Here is a 26,087-nt window from a genome sequence, read left to right as displayed (position 1 = left end):
TTCACCCCAGAGTCCCCCGTACCTGCCGCTATTTGTGGCTTAACCAGTTGGATGGGACCCTGCAGACAGCTCTGATTTTTTGAACCAGACCAGAAACCAAGCAATCCCTGGTCCAGCACCCCCAGAGGTATCGTTTCACTTGGACGGCTTTGTGACTACGAGCATATTTAACTTCCCTCAGTCACCATTAATGAAGACGGTGGATCTTCCACCAGCAAGGATTGAACCCTGGATCCTCCGGTCACAAGTCCGATGCATTACCCATCCGGCGACCATGGCCCTAATCTTGCTGTATATCAGCACCCACCAGAGATTCTAGTACCATCTCTTGATCCAAAGCAGAGGAAAGGTTCTTTAACCATTTGTACTGGTTGTCCCCAAATTTTTAACTTTGGCACTTACATCAATTTGCTTCTCACTGCCTCATATCACATCAGTATTATTGATTCTTTTAAAAAAATATTTTCTATTGATTGTCGACAATTTTTTAGATGATCATTGATAAATTGCTCATTATCACTTTTTTTTAAAGTCATTTGAGCGGTTTTGTGTGCTTTACATTTCTGCACTTTCAATATATTCCTCATTTCAGCATTATTAAGAGATTCCTCACCATCAAGGCATGATTATGTTTGAGGACAGCGATACCTCAAGCAACTTTCACCCATGACCCAATTAAGATGTCATATCTGAAGGGTCTCCTATCATTTTTTTGTTTACAGATCAACTTTTTGACAATGTCTTGAATAGGCAAAGCAGTTTCTGATCATTTCTGAAAAAAAAAAACCTCCATTCCTAATTCAGAAACTGATAACATGAAATAATGTAATGATTACATAAGCTGATAGTTTAACATTGAAATGAATAGGAAAAAATAGACCTAAGTGACTTTGATAGCAATAAACGACTGATAACATAAACTGTGCTCCTAATCAAGCGGAGACTGCTACTGTATTTGATTTTTTGACTGTAGAAATGCAGTACCCTTTTTTGAACTTGAAAGCTGAACACATAAAAATAAAACCTGTTGATTAACTTGAAGTTTAATTTTGAATTTGCTGCTCTGATAACAAAGCAAAGCATTTGAATGTTAAAAATTCAAAGTAGAAGAGGGTAATAACATTTTACGTCACAAGAACGACCCTCTTTCAGCAAGTTATCATCTGCTATTTTTGTTTGAGAATAACTTTTTAAAAAATATTATCTTTGTTGTCATTTGATTAATTGTCATAAAACTAGAATGGCTAGAGTTCACAAGTTGTAACTGTTTATTTTTATCATTGGTTCCAAATGCATTTGGAACAAAGAGGTTACATGATTTATAGAAAGGAAAAATATCCTTCTAGACATTCCTAACAAGAGGGAAATTTTATTTTATAATAGTTTTATTGTTGTCATTACTTACATTTTTGATTGTTTTACGATGTAATAAATGCATTTTGCTTATTTTTTGTTAGGATTTAGAAAATTACATTTTGGAACTTATACCGACACTATCTCAGGTAACACATCAAATTTTTTTTATCCTTTTATGTTTCAAATGTCTTTTCTTTGTTATATGCAATTTTCAAACTATAAAATTGTTTTAAAAGCAAACAAAAATTTTTAAAAAGAAAGAAAACTTATAGTTTTTATAAAGAGAGAAATTAAAGGGAAAATCTTTGATTATCTATTAATTTTTTTAAATAACTTTCACCTTGAGTTAAGTGTAACTTCTTCTATAGTCAAAAAGAAAGAAGGCGGAAGGGGGCAGAGAAATCTTATGAGGATCAGATTTAAACTTAGGGACTTGAGATTTTTAAGTTATTAACTTGAGAGAACATATTGAAAATAGTATTGATAAATTGCAGCATGATTTCATAAATAATGAAGATAGTAACAGGAAATATCCAACGTTGTTTAGCACAAATAAACAGATTTCAGAATACACCCAGCTTTTACTGGGTGTCTTTACATTTAGAAGCTCCCACCTTTGAATTGAAAAAGGGGTTCCTTGAAACCTCCAAACACGTGTATTCTGAAATCTGTTTACTTGTGCTAAACAACGTTGGATATTTCCTGTTATTTTTCGGCACAAAGGTATTTATTTATTGCTTGATGAAGATAGTATTTTAACTTATTTTTAAATGTACCCTACCTTTCTATTTGTTAAAGTTTTTTTTTTACATATTTAATGCATAATGTGTGTATGTTTTGTTTTTGAATTTTGGTAAGGTTCCTGAATTCTAAAAAGTTTCCGCTTTGTCAAATGTATAATGTTGACCATAGTGGATAAAGCAGAAAGCTGTTTGCCTTTAGGTGTATCTGTAGTATTTTCACTGTGAGAAAAAAATATTTTTTTTGTTTAGAATGAGAAGACCTAATTTAAAAGATTTCCCATGAGCGGATTTTCAACATTTGACTTTTGATGATAGTGTATTTGAATTATTTACAGCTACTTATTGTTTTGAAAATCATCAAAATATGTGTTTAGTTCCTGAATCTTGTGATTTATTTTAAAAAGATACATTAAAAAAATCTTGTCAAAAGTTTTTTTGCTGCAGTTTTTCTTGGAGTATCTGTTTATTTGTATGCTACGAAAATCCAATTTTTCAGAAAAACCAGATTAGTTTCGGGAACTTTTTTTTTCTTTTGGGAAAAATCGGTGTCAAAGAAAAATAATAGACTTATTTAAGATTTTCACTTCACTAAATTTTCACAATTAAGAACTGATTTAATAAAAACCTTGCCTTTGAAACCTTGCCAACATGAAGCTCATGCTTTGCTAAAAATTATGCAGTGTTTGTTAATTTTCCAATTATTTTAAAAGTTGGAATCTATTTTAAAATATGCTACCCTAAATCTGCTTATTTTATTTTTAATTTTAACAACTCATTCATTTATTTTCTTAATTTGATTTAAACTATTAAATAACTGACCATAGCTATCAACTTTATTATTGCTGAAAATGTAGCTTTGAATATTTCCACTCTTGAATCGCATGTGACTGAAAACAATGTATTAGATGCCAAACTTTTATGCATACAAATCTCTGTCTTGTGTAAAGCGAAAAAGCATTGTGAAAATATCTCATATGTTCCCCAATTTCAGTCACTGCAAAACTATGAAATTTATTTTTAAATTGCTTCTAAATGTTTTTAAATTACTTATTGTACTGCATTAGTCTTTTAAAATATTACTCTTTTATTGTTATTTTTGGTCAGTGGTAGTCTGATCCTTTCAGCCCACTCTAATAGTGGTTGATTTTGAAGCTTTATTAGCGTGGTGTAATAGGCTTTGTCTAATACAGGAAACTTTTATGTGACCTAGAATAAAATTAACACTTTTTATTTTATTATTGTAAAAAAATCACACTTTTAAAGAATCCTAACTAGTCCTCGAAAATGTTCATTTTTCCTTGAAAAGCCCTTGAATACTCCTTGAAAAAAAATTATGTTTTGTGTTGAAACATAATCTATAAATGTAACTGAAATAAATACAAATAATACAGAAAGTTTCTTTATTGAAGATTTGCAATGTGACTTGTATGAAACATGAAACCCCTTTCCAAGTTTCTTAAACTATTTTTTTGCAACATGAAAAACTTTTTTTTTTATAAATTCAAAAAACATATAAAATAAACTTGTATTGTAATAATGCATACATTATTTTATATACTAATTAGGCCAACTTTTTAGTTAGATGGCCTAGAAACTTCTTTTCATTCTTTCTATGTGTGCACTGCAGTGAGGAAGTTCTTTTTCTTTCTGGATCCTTTGCGCACCAATAAAGTGAAAATTCAAGATATACTAGCTTGCAGCTTTTTGGATGACTTATTGGAGGTCGGTGTTTTGAAGGAAAAAAAAAAGGGCAATTAGTTGTATTTTCAGATTTTAATCAGAAAGTTTTTTTTAGTGTTCTGTATTAATCAGAATAAAATGTATTTTCTTCAGTATTGTTTTTATATGCAGTATGCATGCATAAAATTGTCTGTATCTTTGGTTTTTGTTTTTCAGTATTTCTAAACATGTTACAAAATCCTTTTAACTTTTATTGTTTCTGGGTTTGAAGACCTTTTTTCTTAAATTTATTATTAAAAAGCTGCTAAGTCTTTTGAAATAAAATATTTGCTAATCCCTTCTGCATCTATTTTTACTTCCTTGTACAAAGCAAAAAAAGTGTTGTATTTACAAAAGAAAGGGAAAAAAATCTCGTTCAAATTTCAGCCTAAATCTCTAACGTAATCTTTTCTGTATCACTATAGTTGGGGCAATCCAAACCTGGCAGCATCATAATGCTGTGATTAGGATCTCTGTAGCCTTCACAATGCTGCAAGGTTAGATTTGCTCCAAATATAGTTTTTTTTTTCATGTTGCTTGTATGTACACATGACTGACAAAAATATCCATTTTGATTATCATTGCAGTAATATTGATAAGTTTTTTCATGTCATCTGTATGTACTTATGTGCTGGACCAATCAAGAGATCCCAGCCGCGGAGCAAAATATTGACACAAACCTCTACCCAAATGCATTATGCTTGGCTGACTTCTTCCCCTGGATACCCCTCTCCTTGTGAGGTACTTTGAAGAATCTGCCACTGCTGCATCTTGATTTTTGTTGCAAAGCTTTTATCCGTCACTTATTGCATTTTTCACTTTAAGGTCATTAGTTTATTTTTGCGATGTCAATCACGTGGAAACTGACAGATGGTTTTTAATTGCCTATTTTTTTCTTTTATTGACGTGTGGCAACCCAGTGGCAGATTTACTAGGGGGGCAGTGGGGGCTGCTGCCCCCTTCGTGACCGTCATTTTTTGAAACCAATTATATGCAATTGAAGAAACTACTAGAAATCGCTATTGTTTTAATCAAGTAAATTCTATAAATTTGCTTTAAAGTTTTAGACAGTAGTGTAGTCGAGGATGGAAGGCGTTGGTTGCCCATTCTTTAATTTTACAACTCAAGCTCCCTCCCCCTTTTTTAAAATTTTAATAATTTTTGTATTTCCATATGTAAATGTCTTTACAACTTTTCCTTCCAGGATTATACTATACTCTGGTATGTTAAGACATTGCCATGATTAAGAAAGTAATGTGAGCATTCAGGGTGAAAACTATAGTAGTTCCAGATTTTATCAACGTAAACTACATTCACATGATATAAAGTTGTCAAGATTGCAACAAAAACATAATTTTAAATAAGTTTTAGACAGAAACAGCATCTTTAAAGCACTTTCACAAAACTAGTTTACAACATATACTTTACACTTTTTGCTTTTGTGAGTAAAATATTCTGACACTGAACGTTCAAAAATGTTGTTCAATATGAAGTCAGCTTCAAATATATTTTCATTTAGAGTGACATATTTTCCCCGGGCTCTATCCATTCTAGAAACCGTTCAATTTTAACTACATCTTTGCTGCAGAAAATGTCGTAGTGGAAACACTGTTTGTGCGGATTTGTATTTTCATCACAGAAAATTAAATTTCAGACAAACCAACTGGTCGATACAGCGGCTCATGGTGATAGCAAAGTTAGGGTAGGATGGGGGCATGCTGTCATTTCAAATTTTTTCGGAAAACAACAAAAACCACTCTCACTTACATACAGAAACATGAATTTTTCAAAGCACCGGGGGGGGGGGGGCAATTTATTCCTTGACGACTTCTACATGACGGGCTTGGGGGATGGCTTTTACGGTTTTCAACCGCCACCCCCTTGATTACACTGTAAATCCGCCCCTGTGGCAACCTCTAACTTTGCCCTTTAAATAGAAGGGCTCAATTTCAGGTTGATCAAGGAGCAATGCAAAATCATAATCTGTCACTGTAGGCCATCGTCTTCCAACCGGTGGTTTGCAAACCCCTGGGGGTTCTCAAAAATGATAATGTAATGGCGAAATTTTAACATGCTTGTTTGAAATGAAGTCTCCTGTTCAAGATATTTCAAGCAAATTTTGTTCAACAGTAACAGTTATTCATTTGTCTTATTAACTGTAGGAAAAAATATTTACATGCACAGAACGTTAAAAAATAATGTATTTAACATGTGTAAAGAGGTTCTTTGTTTTTTAACTTTTTATATTCAAAATAAATTCGTGCTTTTGTTACTAAAGCGTGAACTTGTATCAGCAACAACAACTTATATGTAAAGCAGCCATATTTGCACCACTCAAGTTGCACTTGCCAACAAAGAAATAACGCTCCTATAGGGAAAAGATGAAATTTGATGTGACCTCTGAGTCATGTTTTATTAAACAAATGCATTGATTGTCATTCATAATAAAGTTATTTTATTTTCTAAAAAAGTTAAATTTAATAAGAGCAAAAAAAAAAAAAACACATAGTAGCTACAATAAACTATTTGCATAAGAAAAAACAAATGCTTGAACTTCAAACTTTTTAATTAACTTAATTTTAATATTTCCAATATTCAAGTACTATTTTTGTTGATTTGCTTAACTATTTGGCTAAGCATTCCCTTGAAACATTTCCCATTGTTTTCTGTCAGTGTATTGATACAGAGCATGCATAGCAAGCAAAATATGTTGATGGATTAATAATTCATATATTACATCAAAGTGTTTATTGCAGCTTCGAGATGAGACTTTGCCTAAAGATGTGCAGGAAGCTAATTGGTTTTCAGCTCCATCGGCTTTGCGTGTTTATGGACAATATTTAAATTTAGATTCCGATCATAATGGAATGCTTAGCAAGGAAGAACTTGCAAGGTTTGTGTATTCATGTCCTTTGTTTAATCATGATCATGGGTGGAGTTATACTTTTGCTTCTTGAGGGCTAAACTCCCATCCTACAAAATGGCCCTAAAATTTAAAGATTTAAAGGGCAATATTGTAAACATTCAGTGGAGGGAAGATTGGGGTGGTGTTTCCCCTGAAAAGTTTTTGAGATTGAAGATTTAAAAATAGTTTTAGTCGGTTTTTAATGAGGTTAAAAAAAAAAAAAATCCAGTTGAGGGATATTCTCCCCCCCCCCCCCCCGCCGGTGTATTTTATGGGTAAATTATTCAAATTGACGTCAAAAATTGCAACTTTCTGGTAATGTTAGAGGAAAAAAAGATGAGGCTCTCTTTCATTTTTTTCCCTCCCAAGACTGAAAATAATTTCAGGTAATCTTTAATTATGTAAAGAAGTCGAGGTATCTTCCAGAAAATTTTGCCATAAAAGTTTGAAAAACACAATTTTTGGTCACCTTAGCTGATACAGTAGAAGACCTTTATTACACTGACCTACATAACGCAATTCTCTATAAACCGCACAACTTTTGCAGACGTAAACAATAAGTTTTACAGTAAAAAAAGCCCCCCTTTGTTCCACCTTGCAAACATAAAAAATTCCAAGGCAAATTAAATTTTGAAACATTTTTTTCATCTTTCTATCTTAATTCAAAGCTTTTGAGTGAAAACTAGTATTCACAGAAGGGAAAATGCCAGATTGCTCTAGGAAATGCTGTTATACAAACCATGAAGCGAGCAAAAGTGCAAGATGATTCACTTTTTGTTGATTGCGAAACCTGTTTTTATACTGCATAATTAGTGCTTTAGTACTCATTGCAGTTATAACTTGTTCTGAAAAGCAAATATAAAAGCATATTCTGAATATCAGTTTTGAAATTTAGAAAAGGATCTATATAATGCAAAAACCTGTATAACGCAAAAGCTCAGGTCCCAAGGTGTGGGTTATAATGGTCTTCTGCTGTACCAAAAGTTTAACTTTTTTTGCTTGCTTTAATTTTCCAACCACGATAGAATCTTTGTAATGTTTAATTTTGTTCAAATAAATTATGTGTATTGTACACTTGTTTTTCTGATATTTTTAAACAAAATTTTTTTTTAATTGATGCTATTTTGGAAAAAAAATGCATTGTCTGAAATGGAACTGAAAGTTGTACCCCTTTGCTGGAATTAATTGCTAAGGTTATTGATTTTATTGAATTTCAATTGAATGATGCGAGGTGCGTCATTGCCAAAGTTTGCCAGGAGCTCGAAACAACTTTTGACCATTTGTGCTACTATCTAAATACAGTCAATTCGCGATAACTCGAATCTAATGGGACAGACGAAAAACTTCGACTTTTCGGAAGTTCGACTTACCGCTAGTTTTGGTTTTCGGCATTTTCAGGAAAAGTGCACATCTTCATTCGTTTCAAACTCGGATTCTACGGCCTTAAAAGTTTCTTTTTTTCTTTTAATATCATTGACAGAGTACTTGCTCAGGCATCTTTAATAGTAAAGAAAACTCACTCTGTCTCTCAGGAACTTATCAGCAAATGATGGAACTAAAGAATGAAGGGGAACGTATCTTAACTTAGTTCAGTCTTTGAATGAAGGTACAATCAGTTGACTTGACAACTTGACAGCTTAAAAGCAAATATAGTGTCCAGCAATATGTCAAAATGTAAACAGTACAGTACAACAAAAGAAAACAACCTAACTCGTTTCTGTACGTGTAACTCTTTTATTGCACATTGGCTCAAAAGGTGCTCTTCTTGCTTTAGAGGTCTATTGTGCAGGAATTACAAGTGAAGGTGAATTTAATTTTTCTCTCATAGTCACTTGTTTCTTTCTTCTTTTTTTTTTGCCTTCTTTCAAAATAAATTTCGAGTAATCTTAGAAAAAACATCGAGTTGAAGGAAGTTATTTTCGATATATTGAGAGAATAGTAAGCATGGAATTAAAGACAAAGGGGTCGGGACTGGATAAAAACTTTAAGTTATAATATTATTCGAGTTATAGGACTTCAAGTTATTGCGAATTGAAAAAAACATAAAAAAGTGAAAACTCTAGTTTTTTTAAAGCTTTATAAAAACATTTAATTTCTCTTATGTTGTTAATAGCCTGAATTATTGACCATTCAGAGGAAAAAAAATCTATCATTGTATCTTTATCAATTTTTTTTATTGGTATAATCCTAATTTTGTTGATGTGTTATAAAATTTGAAGAAATTTAAAATGCTTTCAATACAAAATTCCAGATATGGAACTGGTACTCTCACTCCAATTTTCATTGAAAGAGTTTTTCAAGAATGCTTAACATATGACAGAGAAATGGTAGTTTTATCTATTTATCATCATTTTATAATTTTTGATGAATATCAGCATATCTTATTAATATACATATAATTTATTTCATTTTAGGATTATAAGACCTATTTAGATTTTGTCCTTGCGTTGGAAAATCGTAAAGAGCCACAATCTTTGCAATATTTCTTTAAACTTCTGGATATTCAGCAAAAGAATTACCTCACTGTATTTGATTTTAATTACTTTTTCAGAGTAAGTAGTTTTTAATTCAATTAAATTTAATGCTGGATAATTTACTCATGAAAAGTGCTAACACTTTTATGTGAAATTTTTTTTGGTTAGAATACATCAGTTATTATTCTGCAGTTTTTTTTGTTAGGAACTGCATTATTTTTTTTCATATACTGCAGTTTTTTAATATGGCTTAAAGATTTTTTTTAGTTTCTGTTGTGTGTAGTTTGTAATTTTTATAAGCAATCATTTTTATTTACCTTTCAGGCCATTCAGGAACAGATGAAAGCACATGGTCAAGAACCTGTACTTTTTGAAGATGTGAAAGATGAAATATTTGACATGATCAAACCTTCTGACCCATTGAAAGTGACCTTACAAGATTTGATATTTTGGTAAAATAGTTCTTTTAATTTTCTCATCCGACTTTTTTTATATTTCTACAAAATTTGGACAAATGCAAACTTTTTTTTTTGCAATTTTCAGTACCTGTGGATGTGTGACATTCCCTTTTTACTTTCTTCTATATATCTAATATATAGAAAAAAGTATTGGTTTTGTGCAAATTTTGGAATTTCAAATTTTGACAAATCCGAACGTATTGAAGTGTGCCGAGTCTTTTTTCGAACATTTTTGGAAAATGTCTGTCTGGCTGTGGGTGACCGGGTGTTTGTCGCCGCTCTACAGAAAAAATTACTGCATGAAATCAAGTGAAATTTAATACATATATGTGCCCCTCCCCCCCCATGTGAACTTGTGCCCATAAGTTAGATGCACGAATTCCTCCAAGGGGGTGGAGCAATTGAACGTTTCTTCAGTTATGCATGCCTGCTATTCCTCAGGAAGTAACTGGCAGAATCAAACAAAATTTTGTCCAAATGTTGCCCCTAAGGGGTGCAGGTGCTGATTCAATTTTGGTGCTAATAGCTCAAAAGGGAATTTAGCCATCAAACATTTTTTCTTGATTCTTGTGAGTGCTAAATCTCAAGAAATAATGAACAGAATCAAACGAAAACTTATTGACAGGTAAACATTAAGGGGTACAAGACCTGATTCTTTTGTTGGAAATTTTTCAGAAAATCTCAATGATTTAAAATTTTTAACTGTTTCCATCTTGTCCACAAACAAAATATTTGTCATTAATTTAAGCAAGGCTTTAAAAATAACTTTTGCTATTTACTTTGTTTTTGAGATAACTCGGAAATTGTTTTGCGTGCATTTGGGGGGGGGGGGGGGGAATACTGATTCTTTGTCAGGCATGGGGAGGGATCAGAGTATATAAAAAAAATATAGAAGAAAGTTTTTTGATGGCCACAACATACTAATTTCTCATGTTATGTTTCAATTTTTGAATTTTTACCTTTTTCAAATACTTCTTTTTAGTGTATTCTATAACTGCCTGGAGAAGGGATAATGAACTATTATTTATAGTTTTATGCCACTAAACAAAAATTTAGATACCGCCATCCAGCAGTGGCGTATCCAGAGGCCTGTTTTGGGGGGGGGGCGATTTTATCCATGGGGCGATTGGTCCACAAAAATTTTTTTTTGGGGGGGGGGGGGGTCAGAGAAGTCACGGGAGGGGGGATGTGGGCAGCGCCCTTATTTATTTATTTATTATTTTATTTTAAATTTTATAAAATTGGGCTGTGGTATTTTTGTTGTTGGTTAAATGATCGTCTCAAAAAAAAAAAAACCTAGGAACACGACCTGAAATCTCGAGACAAATATCAACAGTAGACTTCCTTCTTTCGATTCAAAGCTCCAATTTAATCTTCATCAAAAAACGTGACAAACATTTAAAGTACCCTTATTAAGTCAATTCTTCTTTCTTTAAACACGTGAATCGATCAGCACCAGCATTTTCCAGTCGATCTATAACTTTGAAGTTAGAAAAACGGAGGGGCAGTGCCCCTTTGTTTTTGAAAAGGAGGGGCAGTTGCCTCCACGAGCCGCCTATGATTCCATCCCATCCGTTCTCACATGCGCTCAAAAGTATCGGACGCACAAAAGCTATTTCGTTGCGAAGATCATTCATGAGCTTTTAAATTGAGTCTTACAAATAAAGGAAATACATTCCCTTATATCGCCATTTTTTATATATTTTCTCTTATCCTATTACGGAATGAAAAAAAATACCATTCTAATGTAACGTGGGATTTTCAGAGATCGATATGACATGGATTTATGAGGCATTTCTATGAATCTCCTCGGTAATACATTTTTGAATAAAAATAATGTCTAATGATTGCAGAAAAAATGAAAACAAGCAACTACCAAAGTTCACTAATAGAATTTGTTTTATTCAATATTTATTCAGAAATTTTTATGTTTTAAAGATTGAAAAAAATATTTACTTTAATTTCAAATATCAAATTCTGCAAAGAGAGTTTTCTGTCGAAAAGGAAATATTTTGGAATTAATGAAAATTCAATTTATGACTGAATATAGAAAATAATTTAAATGTTAGAAAATGCAAATTTCTTAATCTATACAATATGAGTTGATTCTGAGATTTCACGTACTTATAAACACAGACTTGAAAAGTAAAAATAATACGTATATATTTCAAAAATTAAAACAGTTTTGAAAAAAAAATTAAAATAGTAATACAGCATTTAACTTCTATCATTTGAGCCTAGAATTTCGTTCAAAATATTTCAATTCATGATTTAAACAAAAATAAAAATAATGTTTGCTTTTGTTTACCTTTTATAACATACGAAATAGAAAGCTGAGAAAAGTTCGATTGCATAGCGCATTCAAAGATATTTCAGTTTTGAAAATAAAAACATCAAAATAAAAAACACAGTAAATGAATAAATAAAAAATTTACAATTAATATACAAAAGATACATACTTCATTTACACTTTGCAGCAGTAATGGATTTATTTTTTAAGGTAAAATCAAAACGCTCACAACTAATTTTTAGTTTTCCCTTAGTCTAATATTTCATTTACTTATTTATGCAGAAGTAAGATATTAGCTGGAAATGTTATGTATATAAACTACAAAATTTAAAACAATTGATACAAAAATAAAATTAAGTCAGCATTTCAGCATTTAATGACATTTGACACTCTCAAAAGGCACGCAGCTTCGTTTTAAAATGTTTAAATTAGTTTTAATAATAAAAAAAATATATCTCTTTATAAAATGCAGTAAACAAAACAGAAAAATCCTATTCCCATATCGGATGCAAAGAAATTGCCTTTTTCAGAATGAGAGGTATTAAATGTTTAAAAACGGCAAATAAAAGAAATTTTAAATACAAGATCAGAATTACTTTTTAAAACTGGTTTGTAAAATAAATACCCTTAATAGCTAAAGACATAATTTCCAACAATTTGGAGAAATATGAAAATTGTGTGGAAGGCAGGGATTAGATGCTGCTCTTGAGATGGGAAAATAAACTGTGTCTCTATTCTCCTATTTGCAGTCTACGATTCTTCGTTTTCATAAATCTTTCCACGACATTTACAGCCTTCAGCTCAATGTCCTGGTGAACATAGAGAAGTGCCAAGCCCACTAATCTTTCTTGAGACATAGAATTTCTTAGCCAAGTCTTAAGGCGTTTCAGGGCCGAAAAACTACGCTCAGCACTTGCGACACTTATTGGTAGTGTCAACAGAAGTTGATACAGGAATTTAATCATCGGAAAAACACTGTTGTCGCACTCATCAAAAGCTTCAGCTACTGTTGGTGTTCTGCTTTCATTTCTGGCCATCCTTCGCAACTTAGCTTGCCAGAGAGTGACTTCGGCAGCCAGAACTCTTCTCATCTCGTGCTCACTGCTGGCTTTAGCCAACTTCCAGTATCGACTACTCAGATTATTAATGGTACTTGATTTAACATCCTTCTTTATTAGGTGCTTTGGGAGAAGATATTTCAGCTCCAAGGCTTCCAAATTTGCGGCACTGTATGTCTTGACAAATACAGTCAAGTAAAGGCAGGAATACGTTTCGCCGATAATACATCTCTGCGTTCTCAGCCGGAACATTCCCTCGCTGCGTTTGCTTGACTGTAATGCGCGGTATTTTTACTTCTAGACCTATGGTCTCACAAATTTCTATTACCTTTTGAAAAATACTGCTAAACTCTTCATCAGCATTTTCCCGGAGCTTGGTCAACACCTCCATAACATCCTCCACGGCTCCAGTAGCAGTTGCTATGTTTAAATCTTCTTGCTGGAGGTACCGGCTTAGCGCAACGGTTAAGCTTAATACTTTTGATAAGCTGAGCAAAGAAACAATGAATTCTGTGTTGCACAGTGACAGGGTTAGCGTTTTCGCTTTTGTGGAAGTACTTAAGTCCTGCCAATTTGATATTTCTTCCAACGCATCTACAATTCCAGCAAAGTCCTCGCGAAACTTCATGACACTGTCGTGCCGCTCAGCCCATCTTGTTTCTACGAGTGACATAAGCTGGCTCCCTAATTTCCGCCGAATGACTTCGGTCCGCTTCGCTGAGCCGTTAAAAAATGACGCAACTTGTTTAATTACACCAATCGCATTCCTAATTGAAGCAACGGAACTTGATTTAGAAAGAGAAAGGTTTAGTTTGTGATTGTAACATGGGCTGTGAACAGCGGTTGATGCTGTCTTCTGAATTTGTTTTACTGCACCGCGTTGTTCGGATACCATAACGCTACAGGTGTCTGTTGATATACCAATGCAGTTTTCTAGTAGAAGGCCATTCTCCTTCAGCAGCTTCACCACCTGCTTTCCCAATTCCTCTCCGGTCAGTCAAAGTTTGCTCTGTTCATCACTTTTTTCCATTGACTCATATAAATTCACAAAGGAAAAAAAGTCCTCCCGCACCTCCACGTTGTCAGTTTCTTTGAATGTGTACCGGAGCACAAGGGACAACTGGGATGAATGACTAACATCCGTTGTTTCGTCAAAAATGATACTGTAGTATATTGATTTTTTCACTCGTTCAAGAATTGTCCTCTGAATTTCTTTGCTACAACATTCGATCAGTTTATTTTGGGTAGTTTTACTGATGTAGGAATTGCGGGAAGAAGATGTGCGCAAGTGTCGCTCCAAATTTTCATCGCCTGTCGAAACTTGGAACCGGAGTAACGCCCTAAAATTTCTTTCATTTTCTGTCACAGGCTCTTACACTAGCACCCCGTCGTCACGATGACCACGAAAAGCGATATTCTGGCGGCCGCACAAAAGAACTGTTTCCACTATTGATACCAAAGCTTTCTTGTTCTGGGTCATTTGCTCCTGTCTGTGCGTCAGCAGTTGATTCAATATTTCAAATGCAGGGTTCTCATATGTCTGTAAAAATTAACAGCGACCTCCAACGCTTCCTTATGGTAGATATGCAGGCATGGACTGTGAGGTCTCCATCCTTTCCTGTCAATTTTGCGAAACTCTTCAGAGGTTTCTTCACGAGTTTAGATAACAGAACAGTTTTCTTAAATCCTCCATAAACAGCAAAGAGGGCACAGGCCTTACAAAAATAGCCCTTTTGTGAAGGAGAAAATACCAGCCAGTCGTATTGTTCGAGATACTTTGCACTTGCATACCTCTTCTCTACCCGACCATTCTTTTTGTGCTCTGAATATGGAAACTGAAATTTGATAGGAGGTTTCCAATGGTTAGTCAACAGTTCATGTTTTTGAAAATTGTTGAGTGTACTTTCGTTGATTAAGCCAATATCTGTACAGTTACCGTCAATACCAGCATTGTTACATAAAGATGTAGTTGCTTGTACCCCAGTTCCAGTAGTTGACGAAAAACTGCAACCATCAGCTGTTGCCTGTTGCCGGCTGGTAGCAACATTTGATGTCGTAGCATCTGAGCATGTAACATTCCTTTTCCTTAGCATTGTTTCGTGGCTTCTTTGCAAAGTACGAAATCAGAGTTCCACTACGTCGTTTCTGAGCACCAGCACGGTCACCGCCATCGCAGCCATCATCTCCAGAATCCATATTTAATAATAACAAAAGTGCTAAAGTTGAAAATATCCTCGAATCTAAGCCAGGAAAACTGGAGAGTTCGAATGACAACTCTTTACTAGCAAACGTTTCAATAAAGCACTACGTGTAGGATATGTGTTAGTGTTCCTCCCGCAAAAAATGATAGTCCAAACCACTGATAAGAACAAGATGACAATTGACACGAAAACTGGTAAAGAGCTCCTTTCCTCGAAATTGTCTTTGTCTTGATTTTTGGGGGAAAAGCGGCTTTCAAAACGAATGGTATAAAGCGGTACCCACGTTGTTCCCTTGGGGTAAACACATGGGTCGAAAAAAACATATGGTTCTGATTACTTAAAGGTATTGAGTAGGAAGGATTCTTCTCGGACGATTGCCGTGCTTTCTCAGACGCCGGTGTAATTCTTTTTTTTCGAAGAAAAAAGAATGAAAATGAAGTAGGAGAAAATAGGAAATTAAAAAAATAAAACTAATAATAAGGAAAAAATAATAGCAATAGAAATAAGTCAAACATAAGGTGAATTTATTACCACTTGGGTAAAAATACATATTATTACACAATATTCTTGAAGGTTGAGAAAAAAAAAGATATTCGATTAAGAAAAAGCACAGTTTATTTATTCATCTCTATTCAAAGGAAAATCATGTTTACTCTCTATCTTATAAAAGCATTGAATAAAATAGAAAAAATCATAAAAGCAAACGATTAAAAACTGCTGAGTTGGACTTATTTACTATTTACATAAAGTTATCTGAAATATAAAACATCTATGACGCGGAGATGGCTGAAAGTTCTGACTATTGTTTATTGTAAAGTAACGTTTATTGTATTGTAAAAGTTTGTATTGTAAAGTATTAACTGAAGTTTCACAAATAAGTCAAAATAATAACAGTAATAACAACAATAATAATTTTATTATATTAGCAATAGTAACAATAATTTGTAAAGCGAAGAAATTAAAACTGATAGCGAGATATATAAAAACAATTAAACAAGATTAAGTTTAAAGAAGAAGAAAAAAACTACAAATAGCGGCAGTAAAAAACGCGAAACAAAAGTTTAAATAAAGATATATCGAAATAAATCTTGTAACAAAAATTGCTTTTATGATAGAACCAGAAGCAAATAAAGCGGTTAATTTTCGTTATACAAAACATAATTTTCCACTATTTAACCAGTATTAAAATTAATTTAGGATCAAAATAAAACGTTTTAATTGTAGTTTACTTTTGTTTGAATAAGATTTTACTAGGAAATGCGAAATACAAGAGACAGAAAAGATCTTTTAACAATTAAAAAAAAATTGATCTGTTAAAAAACCATATTCTGTTACAGCATTGTTAAATTACTCTTAATCAGTGGCGTAGCAAACTTGGATGTCAACCGGGGTGGTAATCTGGGCTATCACCCCTCACCCCTCCCCATCAACCGAAGGTGAAAAAAAACCTTATTCAATGTTCGATGAAAGAAACGAAGTTCATACAATATTCATAAACAAAACGAAATTGTGTCCCCCCCCCCCCGCGAGAGGGATATCATCCGAAATAAACGTTTCCCTTGTATTAATACCAATGCATTTGGGAGATTATAAAACATATGCGAATTTCTGTTAGTATTTACATTTTTCCGGAACTCTTACATGCGTTTTGGGTGTCTCCGCCCCCCCCCCCCGCCCCACTCCATATGAGTACCAGCCGCCTCAAATGCCCTTCTAGTGAGACCAATATGTTTGATAGAAAAAAAATATTTTTTTTTTCATGTTGAATATAAAATTCAGTATTGAAACATCGAAATTTCTCATATTCATTTTAGTGTCACACTCTAGGGGGTGTCACCCGGCTTAGCCCCGCCCTGCAAAATAATTTTTAATATAAATTGAAATGCTGGGGAATTTTTTTTAGAATTGAAGCATTTAAATTTTTCAAAAAAAGTTGAAGATCAATTTCGGGTGCCACCTGGGGCAAACCCATCCGCGCCACCGTAGCAATGCTACTGACTTCATCAACTCACATTTATATATAAAATAATTAAATTTATCAAATACATAAAGGAGAAAAAAAACCCCGTATTTTCATATCAATCAACTAAAAAACCGCAAATTAAGGGAATATGTAATACCCCCCCCCCCCCCCCCCGGAGCAAAAATAAAACGTATGTATGGCACCAGTTATAAATATGCAGGAATGATTACACCTTCGAACGATATAAAACAAACACTGAGAAGGAAATACGCTTTCAATTTTTAACATTTATCATTTAAATTTTGAGCATAAATGAAAAAAATTTAATGTATAAATTTTGAATTTGAAAAAAAAATTAGATTATTCTTCAGAAAGTGTTCAAACAAAAACGATTTATTTTGGTATGCAACCTAATAGTAAAAAAAAAAAAAAAAAACCCACGAAGTCCTGTGGGGGGGCTGGGGGCGATCGCCCCAATCGCCTCCCCTGTGGATCCGCCACTGCCATCCAGGGTGACTTTGCCCACTTTTCAAATGTTAGTTTTTTTCATTTATGAAACTTGACAACTTTCTTTTTACATTTTGGTAGAAGAAGGTCTCTACATTTTGTGATTTCTTCAATGGTTCAAATCATTTATTTCTATCTTGTACTATATTTTCTTTCAATTGGTATCTTTTTCATAAATACTGAATACAGTTCTTGAAAAAGATGTTAATAAATGTTTTTACAATTACCTGTAATTTTACCTTAAGCACAGATTAATTCAACTTGGTTTTTCTCTGGATACCATTACGGTATTGTCAATATACTGCATGCAGTTCCGCCTTAGCCATGACTTATGGGCCACAACTCCCCGCTTTACTTATTAATTTTGTTTAAAAGCTTGTTTTAAGATTTTTATCATTATTACCGTATCAAATATCATTTTTCACAATACAACTTCAGGGATGTATTTTTCAGTGGACAAGGAGATACTGTGGTTAGCATTTTAATTGATTTGAATGGATTTTGGACCTATGAAAATCGAGAAGTTCTTGTTGCTGATAATAATGATGAAGCTGAAGTGTAATGCAGATGCAGAGTGCCTGTGATATGAAAAATGTGAAATATTTGACATTACTTTCATTTGATGTAATTATGCATTTATAAATAATATTTCTTTTATGTACTTTTGTATAGAAAATGTATCATTTGTAAATGTGTCTGTTTCTGTATAGAAAATAAAAGTTTTTGTTATGATTTCAGATTTATTCGTTAGATGTAATTAACAACATTAATTCATTACGATTAAATGCTAACACAAAACAGAGTGAACTATATTTTTATTTTGCAATTTATGGAAGCTGAAAGAGATTGCTTATCTGTTTTTCAGTTATTTGCAACTGATGTTATGTTTTCTAAACAAAATGGTTGACCTTAATGCTGTCTTAAACTTTAAAATTTGTACATTGCATTTCAAAACATTGCAGTAAACTACTGAATTAGTTATAAGTACCATGTTTTTTCTAAATTTTCAGTTAACTTTTGTTGTATACAGTTGTCATGTTTTTAAATTTTGCTGTGTTTTTTTAGAATCTTTGTTTTATTTATTTACTTACTTTATTATTGTCTCTTTTTTCTTTTTCTTTCTTATTTTTTGAATAACCATTTTTACTTTTTCATTAAAACAAAATTCCATGTTTGGTTTATTCTAAATGTTTTTGCTAAGTTTATAATTAAAGTTATGTGTGTGTGTTTTTTTTAATTGAGTTTTGAATTTGTTAGATGATTGAATTTTGAGGAGAAATAAAATTGATATTTATTAGAAAAAAAGGCAATTGATAAAATTTTATGTACATAATTAAAATGGAAGAGGTTTAGAGGATTTATATACTATAGCTTTTAATGAAATTTCAATATACAAAAGTGCCTACTGTTGTGAGAGCAGTGCCTTAGCACCAGCCTAACATCGTGATTCATGGCAACAATTACCTCAATAAAACCTTTCCTTGCCAGTAGTGGTGGCTCGTGGGAGGGGCCAGGGCCCCCTCACTTTTTTCAGACAATAATTTATAACTTTTATTATTTATTATCCTTTTTTTTTGCGTACGTACTTGAAATTAAAAAAAATAGATTGTACCGTATTTTTCTGCATATAATCCGCGGATTATCTCTGTGTGTATGCGTCTGTTTTCCCTTCAACACCAACGCATTGAACCTTAATATTTACAACAGGATTTGCAGAGAATCCGTTACCCTGCCTGTATGTTGTTTATTTTACATAGCTTGAATGTCATTGATATCTTTCGTGATTTACTTAAGTTTTGTGTAGCCTGTCCTGTGTTTAAAATGAATTTTATTTATTCAACACAAATAATTTTTTTAAGAAAATTAATTTTTTTTTCAAAAAACGAGGGAGGGGGGGGGGTGCTGAGAGTGCACCCATGATCTGGCCCCCTCACTTTTTCAAGGCACGAGCCACCACTGCTTGCCAGTGAATTGGAAGAGGTTCTGTGTCTTCATCTTTGTCAGCTCCCTTCTCCTGACTTCAAAGAAGTCCCAATCTATGATACCTGACAATGTTCTGTAGGTGTTCATAAAGGAACGAGTCAGAAATAAGCAATTAGTTAGTTAGTTTCAATGAGATTACATCTGCCTCCAGCTCGGTTATTGTCTATTTCAGACTGATGAGTTGGTAACTAGGAAGAAACTGCAGCCTCTGTATGTCATAATCGGGTTTAGAGTGTTCATGTATATGGAAAGTCATGGATTTCAACCTTTATCAAAAATGGTCATGAAAAACCATGATTTTCAGCAAAAATTTTTTAAAAATCATTGAATCTGACAATAAGTCATAGATTTGGGGTTCTAGAATAAACATATTTTACAAATTTTACAGATTAGGAGTAAAATTGGCGCATCTTAAGCTGTTTCTTACGCTTTTACATGTCAGCCTCGATTTTCTACACATTGCAAAATCCAATTGAATCCGCTTCTGTAAAACTTGTTAGCTGTTTTCTACTATGACGATTTTTTCTACTATTCAACTCCTTGAACGTTAGTAATTTTGTGTTTAGCATTATTTTAAACCCCTTTGAAAAAATGTAGAAATTTTAGGCTCATAATAGTATGTCCTCGGTAGCAAAATATTTAATTTAAAACTAATTATTCCATGTATATCACTATAGGTAATGCAAAACTAACCTAGCAGCATTCTACAGGTTGCGTAGATCTCAATCACAGCATTACAATTTTGCCATGTCGGGTTTGCCCCTGCTATAGTCATTGTTACATTAATTGTTTTTAAGTAATAATAGTAGTTCAGTTCGCTACATTTCGATTTGATTTGAATTTTAAGACACATGTACAAAGCATGGATCAGATGGTTGCAATTTTATTTCCACCAAACACATTTAAGATATTCTTGTGAAAAATGCATGTTTTTTCTTTAAAAATTGCTTCCCATGAGTCATGGAAAGCTTCAAGCAGAAGTCATGAAAAATCATGGATTTCAAAATTCTAAATTTAGCCCTGTATATTTCATATAAGAAGCTCTCAATATCACACAAGGCTGGAAGAACGAGATGTCGTGGAACATGTCGTCACCCTCATGACTCCAGAGTATCTCTGTGGAATGTTTGTGGATCTCAGGGTTTAGCTGTGTTGTGATATGAATGAAGTTCGTAAGGGTGTTTATGACTTAAGTCTTTAAGGTAACTGTTTATAACAAATATTCAGCTATCATGGGCGGATTTATGGGGGGCAGAGGGGGGAAATGCCCCCCCCCCCAGTTCTGGGAGGACTTTATATAGTAACAACACATCTTCTAAAAAATAAAAAAAAATCATTATTTTTTCGTTTTTGAATAGTTCAGAAGAGCATGGGTGGATTTATAAAGGGGGGGGCAAAGGGGACAATGCCCCCCAGTTTTGGGAGGAGTTATATAGTAACAACTTATCTTCCAAAATCTTATAACAAAAAAAAATCATGTTTTTTTTTTTTTTTTTGAATAGGAAATTAAAGTTTATTTTTTCTTTTAAACTTAAAATAGCCGTTTCTTACAAAGTTTGAACAATACTGTACAACTGTATAATCTACTACTCAATTTCAGAGACTGGAAAGTGCAAATTATTGATAGGTTCTAAAATCCCTGAAAAGAATTACCACAGTATAACCTACCAGGGCTCTTGAGCCAAAAACCCAATCTAACTAACTAAACCTTGAAAGTAATTAGACAAGTCTTTGAAACTCCTAAGTAAAGTGTGCTCCAATTTTATTTCTTATCAAGTGTATAAATTAAGAACTGTTCAGTATGTTACTCTCTTAATACCTATTCTCGAAATCTGTGCACCATTTCTTTTAAAGTATTAACTTGCATCACAAAGCACTTTTAAAGCGTAAAACTTAAAATATATATATATATATATATATATATATATATATATATATATATATTTTGCCTATTATTTCCAATTAACCCTTTTAAGACTTCAAAATGCAGAATTTTATATCCATTTTAGATAATTTTCTCCGGGGGAGTATAACCCCCGGGCCCCCTGAAACTGGAGATATTCTATATCCCACTTAAAAGGGAGCACTGCATTACTCTCTTAATACCAGCCCCCTCTCTTTTAAGGTCAATTTAAAAAGGACAGCATGATTACACACAGTAATGAAAACGACACATAAAAAAGTAAAGAATGACTTTTGCATCACAGAAAACAGACAAAAACATGGGAGAGGGGGGGAGGGCAATTGAAAATGTTGCTCCAAAAAAAAAATCCTGTCCCCCCAGGAACTCAGTCCTAAATCCGCCTATGTCAGCTATAACTTTAAAAGCTCTGAAAAAAGGGGGGGGGGAGGTGTACCCACTTGAGGGCCACTCGGTACAACTATTTTGTTCAAACATATGAAGGGGAGAAAACCCCCGCTATCAATCTAATTTTCTAACAAAGCTCTTGACTCTTCTCCAAGTTTATTAGAGCAAAATGGAAGCTCCACAAAATCATCTGCATTCATGAACATTAAAACAGTCTCCTCAAAAGCCAGGATAGTTATCGTGATTGTGATATTTTATCTATTTTTTTTTTACTTAAAATGGTACTAGCAAAAAATTTCTGTGCAGATTTTTTTTCTGAGCTCACTTCTAGCAAATATATTTTATTCTTCCAAGAAAATATTTTAATTTGCAAATTTGTGAGAAGTTATATACTGTAATGTTTGTTCATAAGTATAAAGGAAAAATAAAGTTTTATTTTAAAAGTTAATTTCTTATGATGCTGAAAAAGTTTAAATAAGCACCATCAATTTTAGAGACAAAATTCTGTTTCCAGGTCAAGGAAAATCTGGAAATGTAGAGTATTTTTCTTTAAAAATGTTCGAGGTTTGTACGAAAGTCGAGTGATATAATAACGTGAATTAAACAAAACAAATCACAATGACAAATATAATTTATTTTTACACCTAATGAATTAAAATCTATGTTTTGCTGTACACTATTTACACATAGGAATACTACATCTTTTTCCACATTCTATGTTTTGGAATAAAAATAGAGAAGGGAAGTTCTTCGTATGTTACAAACTCATTACTAACGTTTCTTTCCAGTAATGAAATGTTCAAACTATCGTATATCTTTTCTGCCCAAATTCTAGTTAAGTACAGAATGAAATTCTAATAAATTGCAGCTTCAACAATAATGTCCTTAGTGCATTTTTGAATTTTATGTTTATTTCCTTTGTATTTTTTTTTTATTTTCTGCTGAAATACAAAACAAGAATTTGATTTTAAACAGCAGATTATTTTAAATTTTTCTCAGTTGCAGAAGGGTTTTTTTTATTAATTTTTTTAAACACAGTTTGGTTTATTACACTTTATATATACATCAATATAAACATACTAGGGTAGACCAAGGGGTCTGGAGAGTTGACCCTATTCCAATCTCTTACAGCTGCCTCTTTCTTCATAATATTTCGAGTTTATTATCAGAAATAAAATTCGTTTTATTATGTATTTTACTATCTTCTTTAGTATTTTACAATTGATCGATTATGCTTTCAAAGATATTGTACTTGAAATATATTTCAGTAGTTGGTATATTGAACTTGGAATTTTCCTGTGCATGACCTTGTGCAGAATTAATACTTGACTACTGAAAATATAAAGCTGTTTTTCAGCTCTTCACCTATACTTCCATGATGCACATCTACTATGATTCTTTGCATTTTCATAGAAATATCAACTAAGTTTCTAAGTTTTAAAATGTCATTCTTCACAGTTGATCTTTGATGCCGAGAACAAGTATGAAAGACTTCAATCTTTCGTGTGCTTCGTAACAATAGTGAATCTCTGCTTTGTTGATTCTCTGCTGGTGTGCATGTAAAAAGTCAGAGTTGTACCTTGTGGGTGCCATGTGAGCTAAAAGGCATTGTGCGAATGTCTTGAAATGTAAGAAATCCTGAAATGGGAAGAAAATAATCAGTTTTTTTATTACACGAAACCACGTAGCACAAATCAAATTACTTGTGGTGAATTTTAAGAAGATTAATAGGCTGGAGAATAGCTCAAATTTCTTTCTAAGGTTGAGATTTCCCATTTTAGTTGGTTTTATAACAGTTCTTACATGTTGGTACAAGATAGTCTGCCATATTTTTAAGTGGTTGATAACTATTCTTACCTGTTGGTTCAGGATAATGAGGCATATTTTTAGGTTGGCTTATAACTTGTTTATAAATAACTGTTCTTACATGGTACAGGATAATCTGATACATTTTTTGGTGAACAATTCTTACATGTAGGTACAGAATGGTTGGGTATATTTTTAGATCGTTTATACCTGTTCTTACGTGTTGATACAGGATAGTCTGCCATATTTTAAAGTGATTTATAACTGTTCTTATGTGTTAATACAGGATAGTCTGCCATATTTTTAAGTGATTTATAACTATTTTTACATGTTGGTACATGATAATCTGACATATTTTTTAAGCGGTTTACTTAAGCGGTTCTTACATGTTGATGCAGGATAGTCTGACATATTTTTAGGTGGTTTATAACTGTTCTGACATGTTGGTACAGGATAATCTCGCATATTTTCAAGTGGTTCATAACTGTTCTCACTTGTTAGTTCAGGATAATGAGGCGTATTTTTAGGGGGATTATAGATACTTTATAACCAACTATTTCTTACATGTTGGTGCAGGAAAATCTGGCATATTTCTAGGTGGTTCATAATGCTTCTAACATGTAGGTACAGGATAATATGACAGATTTTTAGGTGTTTTATAACTGTTTTTGGATGTTGGTACAGGATAATCTGGCCTATTTTTAGGTGGTCTATAACTGTTCTTGCATCTTGGTGTAGAATGGACTGGCATATTTTTAGGTGGTTTATAACTTCTTACATGTTGATACAGTATAGTCTGACATATTTTTAGGTGTTTTATAAGCGTTGTGTTCTTACATGCAGGAAGAGAATAATCTGACCATTAAATGATTAGTTAAGAACAACTTCATTTTCAGATATTCCTAATGTTGTTAAAAATTAGTATTTGGGACATGAAAAATAACAAATATTAAACATTAAATTTTAATATTTTTTAAACTGAAAAAAACGTTTATGGTTTTGCTTCAGTTTCTTTCTTTTTTTTTTGGGGGGGGGGGGGTAAATAAAGAACGGTGTCGCAATCCAGTAAATGAACACGTGAAAAATTTCAAGTTTTCTTTTGGAATTGTATGGAAGAGAGTTACCATTCCCAATTCATGTAAGAAAAATCTTTTGGAGCCTTATTTTTTTAAGAAGAATGAAGACCTTTTCATTTACTAGGGTATGTTCATTCACTGGTTGGGATATTCTATATCGCTCATTTGGAAGAAGAGTGCCACAATACAATAAAATGAGATTTTACAGGAGAAGGGTTTGAAGTTGAACTCTTCAGACAATTTACATTAAGATAAGACTCCCGTGGTTAATATTAGAACAAAAAATCTGTTATTTTCCATAGCAGATAACGTCATTTGAAAGCCTTTGAGCGAAAAAAAATTAAAAATTTCGTATTATGGCAGTCTTTTTCCAAACGAGCGATATATGCATTTATTTAAAAGTTGGAAAACATGCATTAAGATTAAGGCCTCCTTACTCTCCCTACTACAAGAATCTTTTGTGAAAGGTCCCATGACTAGACCGTCTCAAAATCATTTTGAAGTTGATGAGATGTTTTAAAATTAAAACTGCATTTAGGTTAAAATTGCCTTTAAATTTCTAGCTATTTATTTTCTTTCTCTTATTTTGTATTTTGTTAACTTATTTTTTAAAGTTTTCAAAATTTTCAAACTGTAAAAGGCAATGTTGACCTAATAGTAATAGTGTAGTATGTTGTGAGTACTCTGAAATCAGGTTATGTACTCATAAGTGGAAACTGCAAGATTTAAGGCTTATTTGTTTAGCTTCCCATTAAAATATACAGGGTGTTCCATTTTAACCTGCAAGACCTTTATTTTCGCAACCGTTAGTCCTAGATGTATACTTCCAATTGCAAAAAGGTTCAGAGTTAAGATATTGAAAGTTTGAAGCAAAAAGAAGAATTTATAAAAAAAATACAAAATTTAACTTTTTATACCGGCCCTAGGTCCCCTAACTAATAATTAGAGAAATAATCTCCATTAAAAACTATTATACACAAAAACTTGACATTTGTGCGACCAAAACTCAAGGAGATATTCGAGTTTAAAGTTTTTAGGAACCATATAGAAGATGAGATTGGAACTTATCGCCCTTTCAGAAGAATGACTGGTTGCCGAAGTTAAAAATCCAAGTATTTAAATGTTTCATTGCTATTCAAAAATAAATGCAAAAGCTATGCCTTATTGCCCTTTCAGAACAATGATAGGTTGTCAAAGTTTTCATAGCTATTCAAAAATAAATGCAAATGTTATGCCGTGA

General features: G+C 32.8%; 2 protein-coding genes across 2 annotated transcripts in view; one reads left to right on the top strand and one right to left on the bottom strand.

Annotated features, from left to right (window-relative positions):
• The window catches only part of LOC129217378 (serine/threonine-protein phosphatase 2A regulatory subunit B'' subunit gamma-like), a 40,649-nt gene extending 21,924 nt beyond the window's left edge, over positions 1-18,725 (top strand). The window contains exons 7-13 of the mRNA XM_054851668.1: positions 1,458-1,502; positions 3,678-3,821; positions 6,575-6,711; positions 8,975-9,050; positions 9,138-9,275; positions 9,522-9,649; positions 18,128-18,725. Coding sequence (XP_054707643.1) covers positions 1,458-1,502; positions 3,678-3,821; positions 6,575-6,711; positions 8,975-9,050; positions 9,138-9,275; positions 9,522-9,649; positions 18,128-18,236 — 777 coding nt within the window. The 3' untranslated portion in view covers positions 18,237-18,725. The remainder of the gene's footprint in view (positions 1-1,457; positions 1,503-3,677; positions 3,822-6,574; positions 6,712-8,974; positions 9,051-9,137; positions 9,276-9,521; positions 9,650-18,127) is intronic.
• Positions 18,726-22,584: 3,859 nt separating this feature from the next.
• Positions 22,585-26,087, bottom strand: part of LOC129217377 (polycystin-2-like) — a 73,758-nt gene continuing 70,255 nt past the window's right edge. Inside the window, exon 17 of the mRNA XM_054851667.1 lies at positions 22,585-23,603. The gene's annotated coding sequence lies outside the window, so the exon portion shown is untranslated. The remainder of the gene's footprint in view (positions 23,604-26,087) is intronic.

Source organism: Uloborus diversus, chromosome 2 (genome assembly GCF_026930045.1).
Source record: "Uloborus diversus isolate 005 chromosome 2, Udiv.v.3.1, whole genome shotgun sequence".
Taxonomy (NCBI): Eukaryota; Metazoa; Arthropoda; class Arachnida; order Araneae; family Uloboridae; genus Uloborus; species Uloborus diversus.
The sequence above is the reverse complement of the archived record's forward strand: the minus strand, read 5'-3'. Positions and strand labels throughout refer to the sequence as shown.